Genomic DNA, 22,962 nt, shown 5'->3' with positions numbered 1-22,962 from the left:
GGGTTCACAGACCAAATTAGATGTTGTGTTATACTTGCCAATTGTCTTCTTTTTTTTTCATATGAAACAATAGATTTACTATTTTTTTTTTAATTTCTACCTGAATAGATAAAACCGTGATAAGTAAATAAATATATTACAATATAACAAATACATAAGCGTACAAATTTTTTTACCGAAATTTGAGGCTTTATTGTAAATATACATTTGGTTATACATTTATGATTCGAAATATTGCCCATCGCTGTTCACTTTACTTTCTCACATCTTTCGAGCAGCGTACGAATTGAAAAAACTGGTCATCTTTTGAAGCGAACCACGAATCGATCCAAGTTTTTAATTCTTCATAAGATAGGAAGTGCTGGTCAGCCAGGCTGTGTGCTATTGATCGAAACAAGTGATAGTCCGAGGAAGCAACGTCTGGAGAATACGTCGGGTGTGGTAGGAATTCCCATTTCAACTTTTTCAAGTATATCTTGACTTTCGCAACATGGAGTCGAGCATTGTCATGCAGTAAAATCCATTCATCTACTCTCTCGTCGTATTGCGGCGGTTTGTCTCTCAATGCTCGACACAAACGCATTGATTGCGTTCGATAACGATCGCCTGTGATCGTTTCAGTCGGTTTTAACAACTCATAATACACTACGCCGAGCTGGTCCCACCAAATACTGAGCATGACCTTAGAACCGAGAATATTCGGTTTAGCCGTCGACGTGGAAACATGGCCGGGATATCCACATGATTTTATGTGCTTGGGATTATCGTAATGAACCCGTTTTTCGTCTCCAGTCCCAATCCGATGCAGAAATTCCTTCCGTCTTTGCCTCGAAAGCAGCTGTTCACAAACAAACAAACTCCGTTCAAACACCTCCCGGCTTCAACTCGTACGGCACCCACTTTTCTTGTTTCTGAATCATTCCTATGACTTTCAGGCGTTTTGAAATGGCTTGTAGTCCTAATGATCCTGTCAATTATTGTTGCGTTTGAAATGAGTCTTGATCAAGTATTGCCTCCAATTCTGCATCTTCAAAAACCTTCTCTCTTCCACCGCGATGCTGGTCTTCGACATCAAAATCACCATTCTTGAAGCGTTGAAACCACTCTCGGCACGTTCTTTCACTAATAGCGGCCTCACCATAGGTATTTGAGAGCATTCGATGAGCCTCAGCCGCAGATTTATTCATATTTCAGTAGAAAATTAAAACCTCCTTCAAATGACGAGAATTTGACTCGTAAGCTGACATGGTTAATCGTGAATAACTTTATGATGCAGACACAAATCGACTAACATGTCGATGGCGTTATGTTCACAAATAACTAAACTTATTGTATGACATCTACGATATATTTATTTCGACTACCACTTACCGTTACAGCCAGCTATTGCAAAACGGCAAGAGCAAAGTTGTACGCCTAAATCTAAAATTTCGGAATATGACATTGTTCAGCTAAAATATTTTCGAAGTTCAGGCGCTTCCGGTTATATAAGAATTAAAAAAATTTTTTTCAAAACAAACTTTTTTTTCATTTTATGTCTCAGATATTATCGAGATTTCCATTCTCAATTACTCTTTGCTAAAATTATTGTGTTAGTCCTCATAGTTTTCAAAATATCAAGGAATAACCGTAAAAAAGAGAGAATTTCCTTAGTCACAATTACCTGAATTATTTTTACTGTGAATATCCTATGCCTATTTCAATTCACTTTCTCAAACTAAAATGATGTTGGAACATCGTGCATATCTTGAATTTGAGAAATATCATTACAGGGTGCCAAAAATTGTGAACAAAATTTGATCATAACTTTCGATTTTCAAATCAGAACCCTATTTTTTTGTGATTTCGCTGGATTCTACGGTAAAAAATAAGAGTAGTGTCCAAACGTGATTATGCTCTCAAATTCAATAATTCAAGAGTTATTTGAGTTTTTATGAATTTATGTTATACGTAGGGTCAATTTTATTCGATCTGTTTCCAGACAGACTAGCAATAATACTCTATGACCATAGAAATTTAAATATCTAATTACTTTACATGTGACAGGTATTTTCATTATCAAAGCTTCACTAATTTGATTTCACGAATTGAATTTCCGATATTCAAATGACAAAATTCTGGATATACTTTTCTCTAATTATGTGGCAAATCAGTTCTTTCCGGCACATTTTGTGGAACAAAATAGACTGGAACGGATTTATCTATTATTTGTCAAATTTGTGATACAGAAAACTGTTCTACCAACCAACATTTTTCAATGCAAAAATCACTAATAGATATTTATGGAAATTTCCGTCAATTTCAATAAAAAGGCAGTGAATTCGGGAACATAATGTTCAAAACTCGTACAGAAGGCTCATTCTACCACTCGGTCATTCTGAACTCTTGGAAGAATATCAATAAGTTCTGCACTTGTATTGTAAATATCTAATTCCATATTCACGATGAATGCAATAGAATTATTGGTAGAACTCATCAAATTTTAAATCAGAATTTTCCTCATCTACTTGAAAGGATGTTGCATACTTCATGAATATCCATTATACTGGATGGAGTACCTACCTAGAAGAAAAAAACCTCTACCTACCAAATGAAATAAAATCATGCAGGACTCCTGTGTGCCAATTCTATTCATATGAAAAAGCGGTAGAATACATTTTATGAATTCAGGAAAAAATCAGCGTGGTGATGAAAAGGGAGTAACAGAAAGTTTGAAACATCCTTTCGAATTATCTTCTCGTCAATTGGTGGTAAATGTGGATATTTCTGATTGAATGCTCGACAAATTCTCGAAACAATTCTGTTGCATTCACCGTGGATATGGAATAGATCCAGAATTTCATTATTTGAATAACGGGGATTCATATCATCAAATTATAATCTACTTTATTCAATAATGAGTACACCTGTCACTTTGAAATAATTGAATATTTGAAACGCACTCTAGAAACAGATTGAATGAAATTGACCCTACGTATAACATAAATTCATAAAATCTGGAATAACTCTTGAATTATTGAATTTGAGAGCATAATCATGTTTGAACACTACCCTTATTTTTAACGTAGAATTCAACGAAATCACAAAAAAATAGGGTTCTGATTTGAAAATCGAAAGTTATGATCAAATTTTGTTCACAATTTTTGGCACAATATTTGAAACACCCTGTGATGATATTTTTCAAATTCAAGATATGCACGATATTCCAACATCATTCTAGTTTGTGAAAGTGAATTGAGTATACGCATAGGATATTCACAGTGAAAATAATTCACGTGATAGTGACTATGGAAATTCTCTCTTTTTTACGGTTTTTTCTTAATATTTTGAAAACTATGAGAACTAACGCAATAATTTTAGCAGAGAGTAATTGAGAATGGAAATCTTTATAATATCTGAGACACAAAATGAAAAAAAATGTTTTTTTCGAAGAATTTTTTTTTTAATTCTTGTATAACCGGAAGTGCCAGAACTTCTAAAATATTTTAGCTGAATAGGGCATCATGAACAATGTCATATTCTGAATTTTCAGATTTCAAATCGGCCCGTTCTCCAGAAACGTCTAATAGGCCTTCGAACTTGAAACACCCTGTATAAATATTCATATAAATATCTAAATATAAATATTTTTGAGAGGTTAAGCTCGATATCGGTGTAATCTGGGATTTGGTCCCATAGAAAAACTCGAAACCCTTAACGGCGAACCCCCTCAAAATTTAAGGCTAGGACCGCCCTTGGTTTTCGTCATGGAAAGTTATTTGCATCAAATATTTTCATGTGAGCAAGGGCGAACCGGTATGTTCTAGGAAAGAAGTCTTATAGAATTCTACCCTAGAATCAGCATAGGATACCGAGTGAATCGTCTAAAATCAGCTAACGATACATGGTTTCCGAAAAAAATCTTTTATTTTCTAGAGGGATACCCAGTGAAGGATCTACCGGCATAGTGACGGGGTCCAAGGGGCGGAGCCCCTTCGGCGAGCAGAGCGAGTATTCAATATAAATTTGAAATGTTGGGAACAAATCAGAACATTTCAAACCTGTAATCATAGAATCGATAATAATGGTGAGTCGATAAGGAAGGTCGTGATCATCTACTTCAATTATATCATTGATCTTCGTGGGGAATCTCCAACCGATTTGAAATTAAAAATAACCATTTTCAGTCACACCTGAACTCTATTTATATTTCATCATACTTAAACGTTCAACCTCGTTGATTATAGAGGTTGTACGAAAAATCCTTTTACTTTTAGTTGAAACAACAACGATAATCTCTGACATCCCTGAGAACTATTGATCTGTGAAACAGATCTCGCAAAACACGAAACAGAAGAAATACGTAATAGCTATTTTTATTGTTTTTACACAACTGTCCTTAGGTACAGTTGATGTCGATGAAGCGTCAAAGAAATCGTAATTTTATTATTAGAGGGAAATTAGGTTCCGATACAAATAGAAAGGCATAAAAAATGGAACAAAAGAAATAGAACAAAAGGAAATACGACTATAAACGGATTAAACAATGAAATAACTGAATATATCACGTACACTGTTTCTGCTTCATAGGCTAATAATACTTTGGTATAATTTTAGTGGTTATTGTGCTGTATTCAAAATTAGAACTTTCTTGCAGCATTTTACTTCCGAGTCTACCGAAGGCAGAGGAACATCACTAGATGTTTGGTCCACAAAATGCATTTTTATACGATTCTGAAGAACATAGGTTTGGTGCCTATGTGCGAAGCGGGGCTAAAAATTTATGAAAAAGGATAAATAAATAGAATACAAATTAAGTTCAAAGCCTGTATTTTCAAAGGAATTCAAGATAGAAAAGATTTCACTTGAAAAAACTTCTTATTTCAACTAGAACTATCACTTCCTAAAGTTATGATCTGAACTGTTGAATCACCCTGCATAACAAACAATATCAAGGCTAAGATGTCTAAAATACTGGTGTATTCACTGATTAGATCATGTTTAAGATAACTCTGAGATCTGGCGTCTCCGCTCAGCATGGGTCCCTTTTCTTATTTCTTCCTTATGGGGCACTATACAAAGAATTGACCAATCAACGGCATCATTTTAAAATCTTCATTTGTTCTGTTAAAAGTAACTGTAAAAGTTGATCGAACTTTCATTTAACCTCAAAACGGCATTGGCAGTAAGACGACGTGAGCGTCATAAGAAACGATGAGAATATCAAATGAAAAGGGACCAATATCGTTAGTTATCATTATTTGGTAATTTTTTCATGTTACTTACACCTGTAATTTTGGGCATGTGCCTGTTGGATGTAATACATTTAAATAAATACAGTAAAACCTCGATTATCCGTTCTCCTATTATCCGTTTTACTCTGTAATCCGTGCTCGTCGACATTTTCACTCATCCGTTCCTACGAGCAGACATCCACTCGATTATCCGGGATTCAATTCATTACGCATGCGCCATAGTAATAATTTGGTATAATTTGAAAATGTTTCAGTCGATGATGTTGAGGAATGGCTAAATTCGGATTTAAATGAACCCGGTTATCAGATACTGGATGATTCAGAAATCGCATCAAAATTTTCCCAACCTAACCACTGTATGGATACAGACGATTGTCGATTAAAGTGTTGAAGAATTTTCCACGCAGGAAATAGTTATTCATAATACAAGTGCAGAAGGCATTGATATTCTTCCACGAGCTCAAAATTCAAAAACGAACCACGAAGTGGCGAGTTTTTGAATGGACGAGTGGTAGAATGAGCCTTCTGTACGAGTATTATACATTATTTTCCCTAATTCATTGCATTTTTATTGAAATTAATGAAATATTTCCATAAATATCTTTTAGTGATTTTTGCATTGAAAAATGTTGGTTGGGTAAACTGATTTCTCCAAGGCAAATTGATGAATCGATAGATAAAGCCGTGGCGGAATGTTCGGAGTACCAACATATAATAATAAAATATAACCATGAAAACTGTGCGTTTCAGATATATTCTCGCATGATTTGTTCTACAAGATGTGGAAGAATGAACGGAATAACCACAGAATTAGAGAAACACTGTTTCTGCCAAAGACGCGTTGAGATTTGCAAATGGTCTGATGCACTATTTAGAGCAGGAAAATGATACGGATTATATTGATGTACTCCACTTGAGGAAAATTCGGGCTCACATTTGTCTCAAGATGAATAATAAAAAAAAAGACAGACAAAAATTACATACTTTTTCAACTAAAATATACATTCGATGTATTATAGGTACCAATGCAATGATTTGATTTTCATTTGTATATTTTTATATGGTATTATGATTCTATTGATTTTGTTGCTTAATAAATAATTGTACCCCATACATTTCTCTAATTTTCATAGTTGTTGTGCGTATTTTGAGGAATTTCGATTGTCCGTGTTTTTCCATTATCCGGGAACCGTTTCCCCTCCATTAGGCCGGATGATCGAGGTTCTACTGTAAATAAATAAATAAAATCAAAGAAGGCTGGTTCCTTCAAAAGTCGCCACTTAATTCAAAGATGTCTGAAAAGCTGGTGTATACTGTATGGACTGATTAGATTTTGTTTTGCCAATTTTGAGAATATTAGTTAAACTTCGTTATATCAACTGTAGGTAGCGCTATCAACAAATTAAGATTCTTGTTAATTATTATTTATGAGTTCTGTGCCATTATGTACCTATATGTATATCTCTCATTATAGTTATGACCTGTGTAAGCAATTCTTGAAATTGAAATACGTTCTATTAGTGCTGACGTCACACACCGCCATTTTAGTTCTCCTGTCAGTGTTCGGAATCCAAACAAATAAATTGTCGTTCAAATTAGTACGTTGTCGTTGAAGAAATTGGCTTATTTTGATAAATAAGATTATTTAAGGAACGATTTTACTATCAATTGATAGACAGAAGGAACGAGATTAATGCCAGTAAGTTCGAACTTGAAATTCAACTAATAAATACGGCTTTTCACAAAATCTGGTGAATGATACATGATTCAAACTTACTAGTATTAACCTCGTTCCTTCTGTCTATCAATTTATACTGAAATTGTTCCTCAAATACTCTTATTTATGAAAATAAGCCAATTCCTTCAACGACACCGTACTAATTTGAATGACAACTTATTTGTTTGGATTCCAAACACTGACAGGAGAACCAAAAATGGCGGAGTGTGACGTCACACTAATAGAGCGTATACCAATAAACTATATCTCTATTTCAAATATTTGAATTCACAATTTTGTTTCACGACCATACTCGGTTACACATCGCTTTTGATTGGCCAGGATCGGGTTTTAATTAATGTATCCAATCAAAATCAAAGGAAAAAAGATCAAAATGACAGGTATGACATTGCGGCGCCGCCACGAAATAAAACTAATATTCTCAATTTAGTCGGATCTCATTGCATTAAGAAATTGAGTTCATACACCATGTTTCTAGACATCTTACTTAATTCCTAATGTTTTTCAAGAGTAAGTGGGCACACTAGTTTTTTAGACATCTTTATCAAGACACATCGTTGTCAATACTGTATTATATGAATTTCAGCGGACGCATTGTTGTCACATCTGTTGAAAAAGTATTTTTTATAACGATTTAGAATATTCTATGAGCTGGAATATTATGAATTAATAAACGTAATGTAAATTTTCCAACGTTTCGAATTTCAACACACATGGAAACATTAATTTAATATCCGATTATCGCCAGTTTCCAATCGAAAGGTATAAATACCATAAATAAACGCATAAAACCTTTGAGCATCAGGTTTTAATTAAAATTGCGTTTTTAATCTGCCATTCGGGCTTGCCATTACTCACGTATGAATAAATTCGTTTTTTTTTACAATTGCGGAATAATCGATCTGCTTTGAAAATCAGTAATGGATAAATCCGTTGTTTTAAACTTCCCATCCCACGTTTTTTTTTAACCAGGCCTTCTAGTCCCTTGCACCGAACATATCCCACCATGTATGAAGAGAGCCAGAGACCATTGACTCATGTGGGAGATGGTATCCCGTTACAATGATGATATTGCAGGAATAGTATTCTTCTTTATTGCTCTGTCAACTCATCTGTAACCCCATTGGTTTATCTAATCATTTTATCACCGCAAGGATCGATATAACCAATTTTTTTTACAGATCGTATTGAGAGCTGGTGAATGGTATTATAATACGTACATATAATAATCATGAAACAACGAATAGGCTCGCTTTTGTCAATAGATTTCAAGAAAAAAGTTCCTTTGCAATCATTTACGATCCAACCCTCAGAGTAATTAACATGAAGAGGGAGCATATGTTATTTGCAGTAAGCACATTTTGTCCCCAACATGAACTATCAAATTTGACAAGAAGCCCGCGGAAATGAAAACATATCAGTAATACAATATTTCATTGAATTCGCGAGTTTCTCCACAAAGAACGCACTTTTTATGTCCCATAGTGAATCAACGTTTCATAGTTACTCAAAATATATCGGAATAAATACCTAAATATATCAGAAATTCAGAAAACAAACTCCAAGCGCGCCAAACGACGTGAAACAACAGATGACACTAGGAGAACAGAAGTTGCCAAATCTTGGATTTCAGCAGGTAGATACAGATAATAAAAAATATTCTGGTTATTATAAATTCGACAATTAGGAAAAATATTGAATTCCAAATATTCAAAGTTGCATATTTAATCGGGAATCACTCAAATAAATATATTTCATTCAATGTAATACGCATTCATAATGATATAGTAAAATTGTGAATTTGAAAATATATCACAATCCGACAACATAATATAACCATGTTGGGGACACGTAAACATTGCGTAAACTCCCTCGATCTATGTTTATTACTCTATGATCCAACCCAAATACCTACAGCGAATTTCATCAAGATCTGACTAGTAAACCAGGAAATATCAATGAATTTCATAAATATCATACCCGTAAAATGCCAGATCCCGGCGTTCACCCTATATCTAAAAAAGCTGAAATTCATTTAGGACAATTTAAAACCTGAAGAGAATATTCATACCAAATTTCATTAAAATCCAATACGAATTATAGAATTTAAAGCTATCATAGAGATTTGCGGCAATAGACTGACAAAGAGGCACCAAACCAAAGTTGTAGCATTGCCTAAATGCATTTAGCGAGTGAAAATTTTGAATTCGGATATCAAAATATCTTTGAAGTGGTTACAAAAAACCTCCTGATACTTCGGTAGACTCTGAAGTAAAATATATTAACTCTAGGATTCGACCTCGAGACTTCTAGTGACCTCTCCACGTATTCTGAGCACCGAGCTACAAAATCAGAAAGGTCATATGACTGTTTATTTCATTGTGTTGGACAAATAGTATTAATAATTGTTCGATCGATTTTTAGCCTTCAAAATGAACAGATCATTTTTCCAATTAGAGATATCGATGCTGAATAATCTATTGCTACTGTAATTGCTATTTTTCGAAAGTATTTCTTCTTTGTTTACGAATTCAGGAAAAAATATTCGATTTGACTTCTTATTTAATAAATAATTCATCACTCAATTAATTTTTTTTGTCAAAAACATATTTGAAAGTACGCTGAACTGAACGCGGTCAAACTGACATTGTAGCAACCATGTAGATTTATAACGAACGTTCATTTAAATTCGTGGTCAAGAGTGCTGTGAAGAAATTAGAGTTGATTTTCTGCGACTGCGAGTTCTTAGCTTGTAATCACAGAAAATCAACTCTAATTCCTCTACAGCACTCTTGACCACGAATTTTAATGAATGCTTGTTATATCTAACCATAGGATATAAAATACAGTCATTCTTTATTCAAAGCATCTGACTTTGTCCTAACCTAACAATTCCACTTATCAACTTTCAAAACAAACACATTGTTAGTTTTAAAAATAGTTTCAGTATTCTAGTGCAATCTAGTGATTGTACACTTTCGAGTTTCGACTTATCCAGACAACAAACAAGACCAATATCGAGCAGATTGCACGTTGTAAGCAAACTGGATGATGTGCTGTGTTCACAGAACATGACGTAAGACCAAAACAAACCGGAGAATTCTGAAAACCAGCTGGAACTTCAAAAGAAAGAAATAAGACAAAATAGACGTGATGTAATTATCGTTCCATTTCATGGAATCGATTTGGATGAAGTGTCAGTCCGTGAAACATCAATCAAGTTTGATGAAAGAAATGCAGTATCATTATTATGACTTCACGCTCCTTGACTCATCGTTTTAATAACAATCAATTCTATGGTCAATTTTTAATTGGAGCTGTTTGATTGCCTAAACTCATGAATTACGCATTATCGAAATGCTATGAAAAGTCTTGATTAAAATTTGAATGGTATGTTAATGAAGAGAGACTTCAAGTAAATTATTCTATCATCTGTAAAGTTTCTCAAGAAATTGCTTCCAGCTAATTGTGAGATCGAAATCATGTGGTCGATGCTGCAGATAACCTAACATAAATTCGGTTTAGTAAGCCCAACATAATTACTAAAACTCGACATATGTACAACACAAGAGAGCGTAATAAATATTAATATTTGGTGAGCACTGTTAATTACGCCTTGTTTGGTTGATTTAAATCGAATTTATCGCTCATTTCTGGAGAACTAAGCCGGTTAACCTACTGTTCTCGTAATTTCGAACGGCTCGGATTCAAACGAAAATGAAATGATAACTTTCCAGCTTTCTTCTAGAAAGCGAGATTGAGATTGAGGCTGTTCATAGGAATAAGTGAAACAGGATGGTGATGCGATAGTAAACCACTAAACTGTATTTAGAACGTAATGACAAATGATTGAATTGTCGCAATTGATCAGCTTCTCTAACGGTTTTTTCAGACCTTTTAAAGATTGCATCAATTATTGTATATACTAACTGACAAAGAAACTGCAACTCCCAGAAGTAGCTGTTTAAATTTTTTTTTTGGTAAAACATAGACAGCATAGCAAGCAGTAAATGAAATTTGGAGAAAAAAATGAAGGGTTTACAATTTTTTTCAATAAATTTATTAATAATGTGTTTGTCCACCGCGATTATCTATACACTCCCCAACACGTCTCGGCTTTGATGCAATAAGATGGTCTATTTCTTCTTGAGGAATACTATCCCAAGCTACCTGTACTTCATGTCTCAGAACCGCCAAAGTCCGTGGGGGCTGGGATAAATCTCCAAGCCTCCTATCCATTATGTCCAAAACATGCTCTATGGGCATGTGGCAACATGAGGTCGGGCATTATCATGCTGAAATATTGGATTCTCGAGTCGGTTAAGGTAAGGAAGAACATATGGCTCCACTATTTCTTGAAGGTAACGCAGCGCTGTCATGTTACCTCGACTAAAAACTAAAGGTGACCTACTTGCATGTGCAATAGCACCCCATACTATAATGCCTACTGTCCGGTGTATATGACGCTGAACATTAAACTGAGGTTCACGTTTTTCTCCCCGACGTCGTCTAACCCTTCTTCGGCTATTATGATGCCATTCCACATTCCAATGTTGACGTTCTCTGCACCACTGTAATCGTTGCCGGCGATGCTCAACCGTCAGAGGTAACACAAGATGGGGTCGATAATGCTACAGTCCAAAAAACCTTATCCGGCGGTAAACCGTTCGGACAATTACAGGATGGTCTTGTTCTCCTTACCACTCATAAGCCAAAGATCGAGTTGTCGCAAATCGGTCTCTAATGGCCATAAGTCTTAGACGTCCATCTTGAACTTCATTTGTGTCCCTTCGACGTCCAGTGCCTACTCTTCTTCGATTTTGGATATTATTAAACCACGCTTGACAACATCTCATAACAGTAGGTGAATTTCTGTTCGCACGGTTAGCGATTTCTCGAAATGACAACCCCGCCTCCCGTAGACCAATAATTCGACCTCTTTCAAATTCATTTAGCTGGCGATAAATTCCGCGTACACGTGCTCTAAGCATTTTAACAACAACTAACCATCGACTCTGGTTCTCCTCAATCAGCTGGTTTGTGGTAAAATTTCAAAAACCACTACAATATTTAAGTAACAACAATTTTTCACATGAAAAAACCTTCTCTTTTTTTTCTACAAATTCAATTTTTGCTATAATATCTGTTTTACAAAAAAAAAAAAATAATTTGAACAGCTCTTTCTGGGTATAGCAGTTTCTTTGTCAGTTAGTATACCTACAAGCAATCAAAAATGCCATTATTAGAAGGCGTTTGTTTTCATTATTGATTCAACCGGTTTTTTTTTAAGGAGATCGTTTAGAGGTAAGTTATAATAGTTATTATTACAACTAGGAGAATATATTCATGTTTCTATCACAACTCTCCTAGGCGTGAGACCTCTCAGAAACTCAGAGCTTAGGAGTTAGGAGCATCGATTGTTTGACTGTGTTCTGTGTAGGCTTTGTTACTGTGTCCCAACGCCACTTCACTAGCTACACTATCATTATTTTCCAACAGCGAATGGTAAATTGTATATTTCCCAAAGTTGACGAATTACATGTATAGACAAACAAGGAAAATGTATTCATCTTTCCCGTGTTGTAATCAATAGTTGCTTTCTTTAATATAAAATAATGATTCCACAAACATTTGAATGAATGATAATTAATCTTCCAGTATAAAAAGAGAAATTCAGACTAGAATAACATTTTTTTTTTTTGTAAACAGTAAAATATTCTTTTGACAATTGCTGAAATAAATGAACTATAACATGAATTCCTCATTCGTTTGAAACTTACCCACAAGGTGTCCATGATAAATATGGCTAGCGTCAACGTCCACAATTTTTCCCTTTTCATCATGCACTTCCAAGGAATCCCCGAAGACCCTGAGATCCCTCTTCAACCGCAGTCGAAAAAATTTACTGTGTGCTTTAAATTCCACATGCACCAGATTGTTATCATTGACTGACCTCCTCGCCCTACTGTGCATCCTGTGGACCTCTTTGGTATCGTAATCGAGAGGTTCATAATGGCTGATGTATTCGCTCAGTCGGTTGGCTGCAAAAAATATAACCTCGAATTACAAATTCATAAAACACGTCGTTTAATAGTTATAGGAAACTGTAATATGGAGAATTCACAATGATGATTTATATGCTAGAAGTACCCTATGCGACAATGAACTATAAGGTGAATGACTTCATTATTCAATGATTTCACTTGTTAAATAATTAATCAACTACTGTTTCTTCTCGCTGCATGTGAACTAGCTTCATCACGGTTCAGAATAGAGGAAGATAAAAATGCAACCTAATATGAAATTGAGATAGCTTCAACGAAAAAGTTATTATCTTTATGTATGTGTTAGTGTAGTGAACTCATTTCAAACCGTATTACCAATTTTGATGTTTATTTTTGTGTGTTCTGGTGGGTCTATAAAAGGTTCAATTTCACGATGAAACCGGCAGATTTGCAAAAAGTTGGATATTAAGGAGACCATAGAAGAAGTTCGACGTAAATCAGATAATTTATCACCAACATGGTTTTCCCGAGTCCTGTCATATTATCCAGTTGACAGTATAGACGTCAAAATTGGTTATGCTATTTTGACAGTCGGGCCACAGATATTCAGATGTCACTGTTGTCGGTTAGTTTGTCTAGGAGTTCCGATTGTAAGATCCTCCTGAACTTTCAACTTGGTTGGTTCTGTTGTTAAGGAAATATTAAGTTATTTCTTTGGATATATTCGTTGGAATATTTTGCTTGGATTTTCTATGGTTTTGGCAACGGTCTATTAACAGAAAATTTTGTACGAAATTATATACAAGATGTGTCTAAATTGGGAGTATAAAGAAAAATGAGAGATTCCTTGTATAATTTTAAGAAAAAAAATTCACATAAACACTTTATTTTCGAGATACAAAGTTGTCCTACTTTTTGTGAAGCTTATCGAATCTGCATACAACCAAAAAGTGTAGTACTGGACCAAACTTCCTTTTCACATTTTTCTAAACTACCAGTGTGCCTCCAAAGAAAACGGTCTGGAGGAAAGAAAAATCTGTATCTCGAAACAGAGATTATTACTCTATGGTCTTTCCATTCGAAAATTATGGTGTTTGCGGAAAGACGGTAATTTCTAAATTTGAACACGAATTCGTAATTAATGAAACGAACCTTTGGAACTACCCTTGGCGAATTCGAAAATTACAGACATATTCAAAAAATGAAAAGACAATCTGTTATGAGACGAGCGTTCAAAAAAATCAATTCTCCATCCAGAGCATTTCTTGGAAACTATAACACTGTTCGCATAAAATCTGGCACGAAAATCAATTGTTATTGGTCTTCTTAACTCGACAAAAAATCAAGAAATTCAACTTTTAAACATTCAAATCTACAGAAATAGTTTAGACAGAATCAGAAAATTTCAAGTGTATTGTTGTGATTGTACTAAATGCATTTTTTCATCTCAAAATCTTAGCTTCAATAGTTTCGGAGTTATGGATTTTTCAATAGTCCCCTCTCAATTTATATAAGCATTACGTTAATTACCTTCGATCACTCTCCGTTAGAAGGTTTAGTTCTTCTTGAGAATTAGATTATTACATTATTTGTTAAAAAAAATCCTGTGAAATTTGTAGTGTTTTCAAATGGTTCATTCCAGGTGGTTTTGACAGAACGTACTTTCATAGTCCTCACTTTTGTTGAGCAGGATATTTGGGGGACCATCTGACATGGAGATAATAAATCTTCGTGTAAATTTCACATTGAAAAAGCAGTTCGTAACGAATCAAACGAGTCTATTGAAGCTGACATGGGACCGAATCTTCAAAAGTTTCCCTCAGAACTATCCGAGGCAGAAACTTCGATTTCAATGACCAATTATAGTGGGGTAATCATGCCTGCTATTCAAACTTGCGGTCCTTGCCATTTTCTTCGGAACTCCCAAGTTCATAGAGGGATCCAGCTCCGATTGTCACGGTTGGAGACATTTCCACGAATTACACGATGAATCGCTAAACGCGGTTGATGACATTACGACCACCGGTATATGACAACGTTGTAAGTACCGATTTTATGTGGAATATTATATTTCAAGGCAGCAACGATTATGTTGTAATCGAGGTTTTTCTCATACCGCTAAAAGAAACGATTTTTTGTATTTTGAAATTAATGATTCATATTCTATTTATAACTAACCATATCGGAAGAAAAGTGTCAATATCAAACCACAGAGTACTTTATTAGTCTGTGTTTGTACTCTTGGAAAAAAAATCACAGAAAACATCAAGCTGTGTATTTACTAACGTACCCAAGATGCACAGACTACATTATTCTATGAATGATGCATAAAATACATTGTTCTATGAATGATGCATAGAATACATTATTCTATGCATTTCTTGATCTTTGCTGTATGTATCGATTTTAAAATTCACCAAAAGAAGGTATTTCAAATTGTATAAATTCTAATTCGATCATATTGAAATTTTCCCTATAGATATAATATAACAATTTCAAGCTTCGTTAAAATACCACATTGATCGTTACATCACAACCATAGAAAATTCAAGCAGGATATTAACTTAATATTTTAGTGACAGCAGATCCGGCTGATTTAAAATTTTGAGTATAGATAATAACAGTTTGATGATGATATTGATCGCGTCACCAGAAGGAAATAAAATTCAAGCAAATTATGGAATAAATGCCTGCTATTTCTGTAACAATAGATCAGACTAGATTCAAATTTAGTCTGTATTTTCAGGAGGATCGTTTCATCAAATAATAAATCAAATCTCATGTTAAACAGGGTGCTTCTGCAGTTCACAAGATATTTCACTGAAATTTGGCAGAGATATTCCAATTTAAAGTTCACATTACTTGATCAGCCAATTTCGATTACAAATCTACTTGGTGATATTTTTTTTTGGACAGTGCCGGCTTTTTTCGTCCAGATAATTTTATATTGAAGGAAAAATTAATAAATAATGTGTTATATTGACAATATTTCTCTATTGCTTTCAAATCCACCGTAGGAGAAAGAAAACTTTGTCATCACAATCGGGATTAAAAAAAAATTGTTATCTGAATTTGAAATATCCATTCTATTCAGATCATTTCTAAACAACTTTTGTCAGTGCAATCGCAAATTTTTGTAAGTCTCAACTTCTGCAATTCATATCCGATTTTGATGAAATTTGCTATGGATATCCATTTTGAGCTGTGGATGGTCCCATGAAAATTTCTGTTCTTCCGGGTATACACTGTGCGTTAAAAGTCCCGGGACCTCAATATTTAGCTTTCTACTGGCATGATTTTGATGACATTTGGACAAAGTGTTTGGATTAGATCCTATGAGGTTCCATTGGAAGTTCAGCTCTTTCGGATGTAAGGTGTGCATAATAACGCAAGCGTAAACGTGAAATTGCTAGGACCTCGATCTCCTGGATATAATCCTAAATATTTCAGAGACCGAAGAACCAGGAAGCATTGCGCCACCCCATTGGCAGATTATTCTGTTTCTCAATTGAACTACACCCTTTCAAAAAGAAACAATAAAGACATCAATCAACCTTCCAAATATCATATAAATAGCTTCAATGTTTTGCAAGTAGGTCCTTAGTTGGGACACACCTCGGGACACACTATATGAAGAAATTACACAATTGCGTTTTTGCCTTCATTGAAAACGAAATCCCAAGCTTTTTTATCGACCAAGTCAAGATGTAATAATTAGTATAAGCTAGAATTTTCTCTTTCGAGATTCAAGAGTAGCAAAGTTTCATTTCTTGAGCAATTGTAGAAACCTTTAACGAACGTATATTGCATGTTCCTCGTTTATTTTATTTCAACGTTACAAGCATGAAACCGTAAATATACTTATCTGTTCAACAAGGTTTCTAAATAATTAAATTGAGAGAAAAATCAATGAACCGCAGATAGACCTTCCTGATAATGCTTTGAAATTAGATTTCCCTGGTATTGCAAGGTTACATGAAATTCATAAATAATTATAGACATTTCCAATATTGTGAACGCTGGATTACGGTAATCCGATTTTCGCATCAGATTCTCGTCTCTATTCAAGTAGTACTTAAATGTGGCAAAATTTGCTTCCAGTATAATTTTGATAAGGAGATAATTTCATGTTCTTAAGCATAAAATCGAAATTTTGGAAATTGTTCGAATAAAGGATTGCGCTCTGCATTGAAAATTATTGAATCTTCATTAGTCTAAGTAAATACGAAATGAATTCTGATTTTTAAGAAAAATCAAATGAAATTGGACAAAGAAATTTTTCAATTTAATCGATTCAAGGTCAATCAACAAAACAAAATTTTATGAAACCCACAATCAATCAACTGATATCGATATGTTCAACTCTTTTTGACCCAGTTTCAGTTACCTCAAAATAATAATGATAGATCAATAATACAACATAATATTATGATTATAAAAGTTAATTGAGTCTGCTTGATGAAGGCGAGAATGAAGGTAATTCAAAATAAATATCAAAAAATTGACAACATTGTGTCGTTTTCCTTCACAATGTAATATGTATATCTTTATGATATTATAAAGATATTAAAGTATTATTTTGTGAAGAAAAAAGAGTACAATGTTGTCAATTTTTTATAATTATATTAAATATTAAGAAATCAAAATAACCAGACTTTCAAGAAATTGAAATTATCTTATCATACCCGCAATGATAAGAGAATTGACGACTACATTATTTATAATTCTGTGCACAAACTCTAGTTCAATTTTGTGTCAGTTCAACTATTTGCTAAAATTACAGGCATAACTTTGTTCAAATGTGGATGAGTTTATATTAATTCCAGAAATACTGGCCTTATCAAGAGAATCCACATACTTGTTTTTCAAATGGCTTATAATAAAATTGGTGAGATAAAAATGTCCATAGAATACTTTAAAATCCAAAATAATAAATAAATACTCGCCAACTGAAAAGAATTTTAGACACTATCAGATGTCGGTTTTTTTCATCAGAAGATTAACTAACACAAAAATCTACTTCCACACAAGAAGCACCCACAATATTTTCCAAAAATTATGCTTCATCATCGATCCTCGAAATATAGTTATGAAAAAAAAACTTCTGAGAATAAATATACTTAGAAAATTGCTTCAGCCACAATGATGATCAAGAAATAAGTCCTATCATTTAAAATTTCAAAATTGAAGATAGAGTTAGCTGAAATCAGCTAAAATCTTTCAAGAACAATATTCGAGGAATTAGAATGGAATTGCAACATACTTTTCATGTATGTAGGGATGTTTAAGACTTAAAATCTACTAGAACTTCAAATAATAATAGAACTAGAACTTAAAATAATAATAACAAGCTTTCGAATAAATGGAGAGACATTGATTCGAAAAGATTCAAGTCATAGTAGAAATTTTCTATAATTTTATAGAGTGTATATGAACTTTTAAAATAATCTAAAACACAAAAGACATCTGTGAATGCAAAAATTCCGCTCTACTTCTGGTTCAAGTGCAAAAATGTAAAATACAGGTATGAATACAATTGCCAAGTTATCTATTCATCTTCTCGGTTTGTAATACTTTCCTCATTATTCTAATAAGTTGAAAATTTCTCTCAGGCATATGGAACTTACCATGATAGTTTATGATTGTACTTGTTTTATTTATTTATGTCACTGAAATACCTATGTATTTCAATTATATTGATTATAACTTGAACAATCCTACAATATCTTATGTTGAAAAAAATTATAAAAATGTTATACATATAATATGTATGTAATTGACCTGAAGATGGTCTGAAAAATTTATATTAGATTATTATCTTTATTGCAAAATGTCTTCTTCAGACTTATAGATACTAACTATAACTACTATTTACAATTTTCAAGTGATAATTAAAATTTTTTTCAGAACATTGAGCAATTTCAATCAATTAAATAAAAATATTGGATCGGTTAGGTGAAGTTTAAATATTTAATAAGCGGAAAATTAATGCTTGTAATCCTTGAACTACTTTTTTCCCATTATCAACCAAAACATATAATAATAAAATAATTTGTATTGAAATTTTCAGACCTGAAAATTTGTATTCTTGGTAGGCTTTATTTACAACGAAACAAAATCTAGATGAATAGCCTTGTATGTTTTAATGCATAGAACTTCTAATACCCATTGTCTTTATCATAGCTATCTCAATTTCATAATAATAGTAATTAGTCTCGATCTAGAATAATAGTTCACTCATTAGTAAAGTTCCCACAGATTTGCTAGCATAATACTGTACCAAGTTCAAGGTTTTTTCATTCAAATGACAATTCTAAAAGAAAATATCCAGCAGAGTATGCAATTCAAAGAAATGAAGTGAGTTTTATTAGATTTTTTTCTAATCAAATTATATCGTGTTTTATTATGTTAGATTATACAAAATATTCCAGAAATATAAAATCTTTGATGTACAACTTAAAACGAATATGTACTTAAATATTAGACATTTGAGCATAGTTTTTGCAAAAATTGTTACTGGAGTTCACTGATAAAAAAATGAAGGAAATTGGTCCAATATCGCAGATAAATAGTTCTTATCAAATATATGATGTTGTGGTTGTATGAACTTCCCAATATGTATACTATGTATGGTAATATAGTATGAAATATTATAACAGTTTCCATAACAATTTGAGATATAATCAATATTATTCAACGTTCATGACTACACTGGATATTATATCCATTGAACATAAATGACATAAATTCTTGGAACACCTGTAGGAAGAATATGAGCACCTTTTCAAAAGCAGTAAACTCATTTTCATTTCATACATATTTTTTATTAATATAAACAAATTCAAAAATTCAATTCAGTGTAATATATTTCAATGTTACATTTATAACTGAAAAACAGTTGAAAGAGAAAAATGTGTTGTGTACCAAAACAAAGGGATGAATGAAGGGTTTGCTGTCAAATCAGCTGAGAACTTAAACTTACCAGAATCTATATACTGTGGTATAGTTATCAAAAACAAAACAAAAACACATTCACTAAACATTGTTTCACACCCGATTAATTTCACAACATCACAAAACACACCCTTCTTTTAATTAGTTCATCATACTTGTTCATACAGCTGACTGACAGTAGACAGAATTGAAGTTTACCATCATAACAAAAGTGGATTTTCCATAAACACACGCATGCGTAATTTTCTTTCTGGCATTCGGATGAATCGTTCGATGAACTTATTCAAAAATTGGTGAAAAAATTAATTAAACCATGCTTTTTTGGCCACTGTGAGCGTTTCAAGAGCCATTGTCCCAATCTTGCCGACACCCCTACCAACGTATAGTAATGTAAGCACCTCACTCTACACAAAATGAGTCAGCTTTGGGGCACACAAACACAACCAGTTACTGTTTCCTTTCACTTATTCCATCCGCTTCGCCATGCCACTGCCATGCTATCGTCATTCGCAATTGAATACAATGAACAGGAGGGAGATGAAAGATGAAATGAAGAACAAATCCGTAGAATGATGTTAGAATCGTATTTTCCCGGAATTAGTCGGGTTTTCAGGACAGGAATAGGAGACCACACATTGTTAACCATCTGGCGTGGCTGAAAAAAAATTGAACGCTAAACGGCTGAAAGTGGAAGTTTCTAATATAAAATCATCAAAGCGCATAATGACAATTGGAAATGAGTACCATATAGGTACATAGACTGATCAGTTGAGTTGAAGAATATGTTTTCAGTTGGTATCTCCCAAATGGAAAAAACATATAAAAATGGTTGTGCATAGCCTTCTAAAGATTTAGAAGATTAAAAATAATTAAGAAAATTAAAAAAAAATAGTGTTTCCGAAGATCTTAGAAGAAATCGATTAATAATCTTGGATATAGATTTACTTTTCAACGTCACAAAAGTTCGGAATTAACAGTTATTCAATGTTTTTTCCATATGATAAGGTCCTTTTTCCAAAATTTTGTCCAATCACTGATCACTGAGGCTCGTTATTTATAATGCGTGTAGGTACCTTTACAATTATAATTAAGATAAAGTAAGCTTTGTGATCACTTTTGGATAGAAACAATTGTCGCTCTTCGATTTCAAAATTTTTGCTCAAAAATATGCAGACCAATCTGTACAACTTTTGATTTCGTCTTAACTTGCGTCTGTAATTCCTTGGATATTCCGATTGGGTGATATATGATGATTGATGGTACACTCCATTAAAATTATTTTTTTTTTTTGTGTTCATCATAAAATTCTGTAGATCTCATTATTTTATTACGCATTATTCTTATATCCCAATATCCATGATATTCGGTATGGGTATTATGGTCGGATATGTATTCTTGCTCATTAGGATATACACATCAATAGATTGGTTAAATGTGCACATCACAGTGCGCATTTTCTACTTATCTATGTTGCGCATTGCGCAAACGTAAGTTCCAGGGACCTCAATCTCACTCTCTACTGATCTAATTATGTTGAAATTTGATTAGGGTATTTGGAATGCGGCACACTCAAATGATTACCTTATACATAGACAATAATGGTTTATTTTTCTATGATCTTATAAAGCTTTGAAATATACGGGGTGCGCGTTAGTTGTTATTGTATTAGTTTAACAAAACTGAAAAAAATTATTGTGCGAAGGGCTATTTTTTATAAATAAAGGACGAGGAAATATAGTGCCATATACATATGGTATATGCAATACATCACTCAATAATTACCAGGCCTGGCGCAAATTGAATTGCACCTCCATACCACTTTTTTCTCAGCCGCGCTTGCTCCCTGCTGATCAGAAGCAACTACGCATCGTCGATTTCGAACGCTGTTTGAAGCCATTTAAGCGGAATAAACAGTATTTTTTGAGTCATTATGCGATATAATGAGATATCGACGCAAAAAAATCTGTTTATTCCGCTCAAATTCGATATGAATTCATCACTACACAACCTTGATCTGGAGAAAGAAATTTAGCTCTAATATAAAGAAGTGATTGGCGAGGTTGAAAATAAGCCTATATATTTCGAAAGCAAAGACGAATCTTTCTTACAGAAAAGGTATTGAAAAGGAGCGTTGGAATACGCATGTAGGTATTCTTTTCGAAGGTGACTATATATGTTACGAATAAATACTTTTTAAGAAAAAACTGTTTTTACTCGATTGTCCCGGAAAATATTAAGTGAAGTGTTAGGCAAAAAAATTCAACGAATATTTAAAGTCCTTAAATTGTTCTAGGTACCGTAATCTCGTTAATGTTTTCTTCAACACCTATATAAAACGTTTTTTCATCTTGGTCGATCACGGAAAATTAAGATATTACCATTATTACCTTCACAACACAAATAAAACTGAGATTTTCATGAGAATTTCGTTTTCCACTGAATATGACGAACATGATTTCATAGAACTGTTAGTGGGAATGTATAATCAATAATTCAATTGAATACTTATGGGAAAACCAGTACCGTCTAAGGGAATTCCATGAATCGTTATTTAGTGCCTTTCTCAGTATGAAGAGTCATATAGAATGCCGTGAATTCAATCGATTCTTAACGGGAAGGCGCCCTTAAAGATTTCGGTGAAGTGTTAGTCCTTTTATCGATGAATAATATTACTTGAATCGCTTAAATTAAGCAGAAAAACCAAAACGAGGTTCAATACTCATGATAGGGGTGCTTCTACTAGAAACTGAAGTAATTTTGTAATTAAGCAAGGCGTTATCATCCCGACACCACTGATGGAATCGTCAGTAGGACAACTCAGTGATCCCTGCCATATACACCTTCTCCGGCGTCCCGTCCCCCATACGCTCTATTAGTGATGACGTCACACACCGCCATTTTAGTTCTCCTGTCAGTGTTCGGAATCCAAACAAACGAATTGTTATTCAAATTAGTACGTTGTCGTTGAAGAAATTGGTTCATTTTGATAAATAAGATTATTTAAGGAACGATTTTTATTACTAATTGATAG

At 33.5% G+C, this 22,962-nt stretch overlaps 1 protein-coding gene across 4 annotated transcripts in view; it reads right to left on the bottom strand.

The window, feature by feature from the left end:
* LOC123676676 (disintegrin and metalloproteinase domain-containing protein 10) overlaps window positions 1-20,470 on the bottom strand; it is a 35,761-nt gene extending 15,291 nt beyond the window's left edge. For 2 of the 4 annotated variants that reach the window (XM_045612776.1, XM_045612777.1), the window contains exons 1-2: window positions 19,960-20,460; window positions 12,753-13,013 (exon numbers count right to left, since the gene is read on the bottom strand). In XM_045612776.1, coding sequence (XP_045468732.1) covers window positions 12,753-13,013; window positions 19,960-20,020 — 322 coding nt within the window. In that variant the 5' untranslated portion in view covers window positions 20,021-20,460. Of the gene's footprint in view, window positions 1-12,752; window positions 13,014-19,959 lie in introns of all 4 variants that reach the window. The other 2 variants (XM_045612779.1, XM_045612778.1) reach the window with 2 other exon arrangements.
* Window positions 20,471-22,962: the final 2,492 nt, after the last annotated feature.

Source organism: Harmonia axyridis, chromosome 3 (assembly GCF_914767665.1).
Source record: "Harmonia axyridis chromosome 3, icHarAxyr1.1, whole genome shotgun sequence".
Lineage (NCBI taxonomy): Eukaryota > Metazoa > Arthropoda > Insecta > Coleoptera > Coccinellidae > Harmonia > Harmonia axyridis.
Note: the sequence above shows the minus strand (reverse complement) of the source record. Positions and strands in the feature narration are given on the sequence as shown.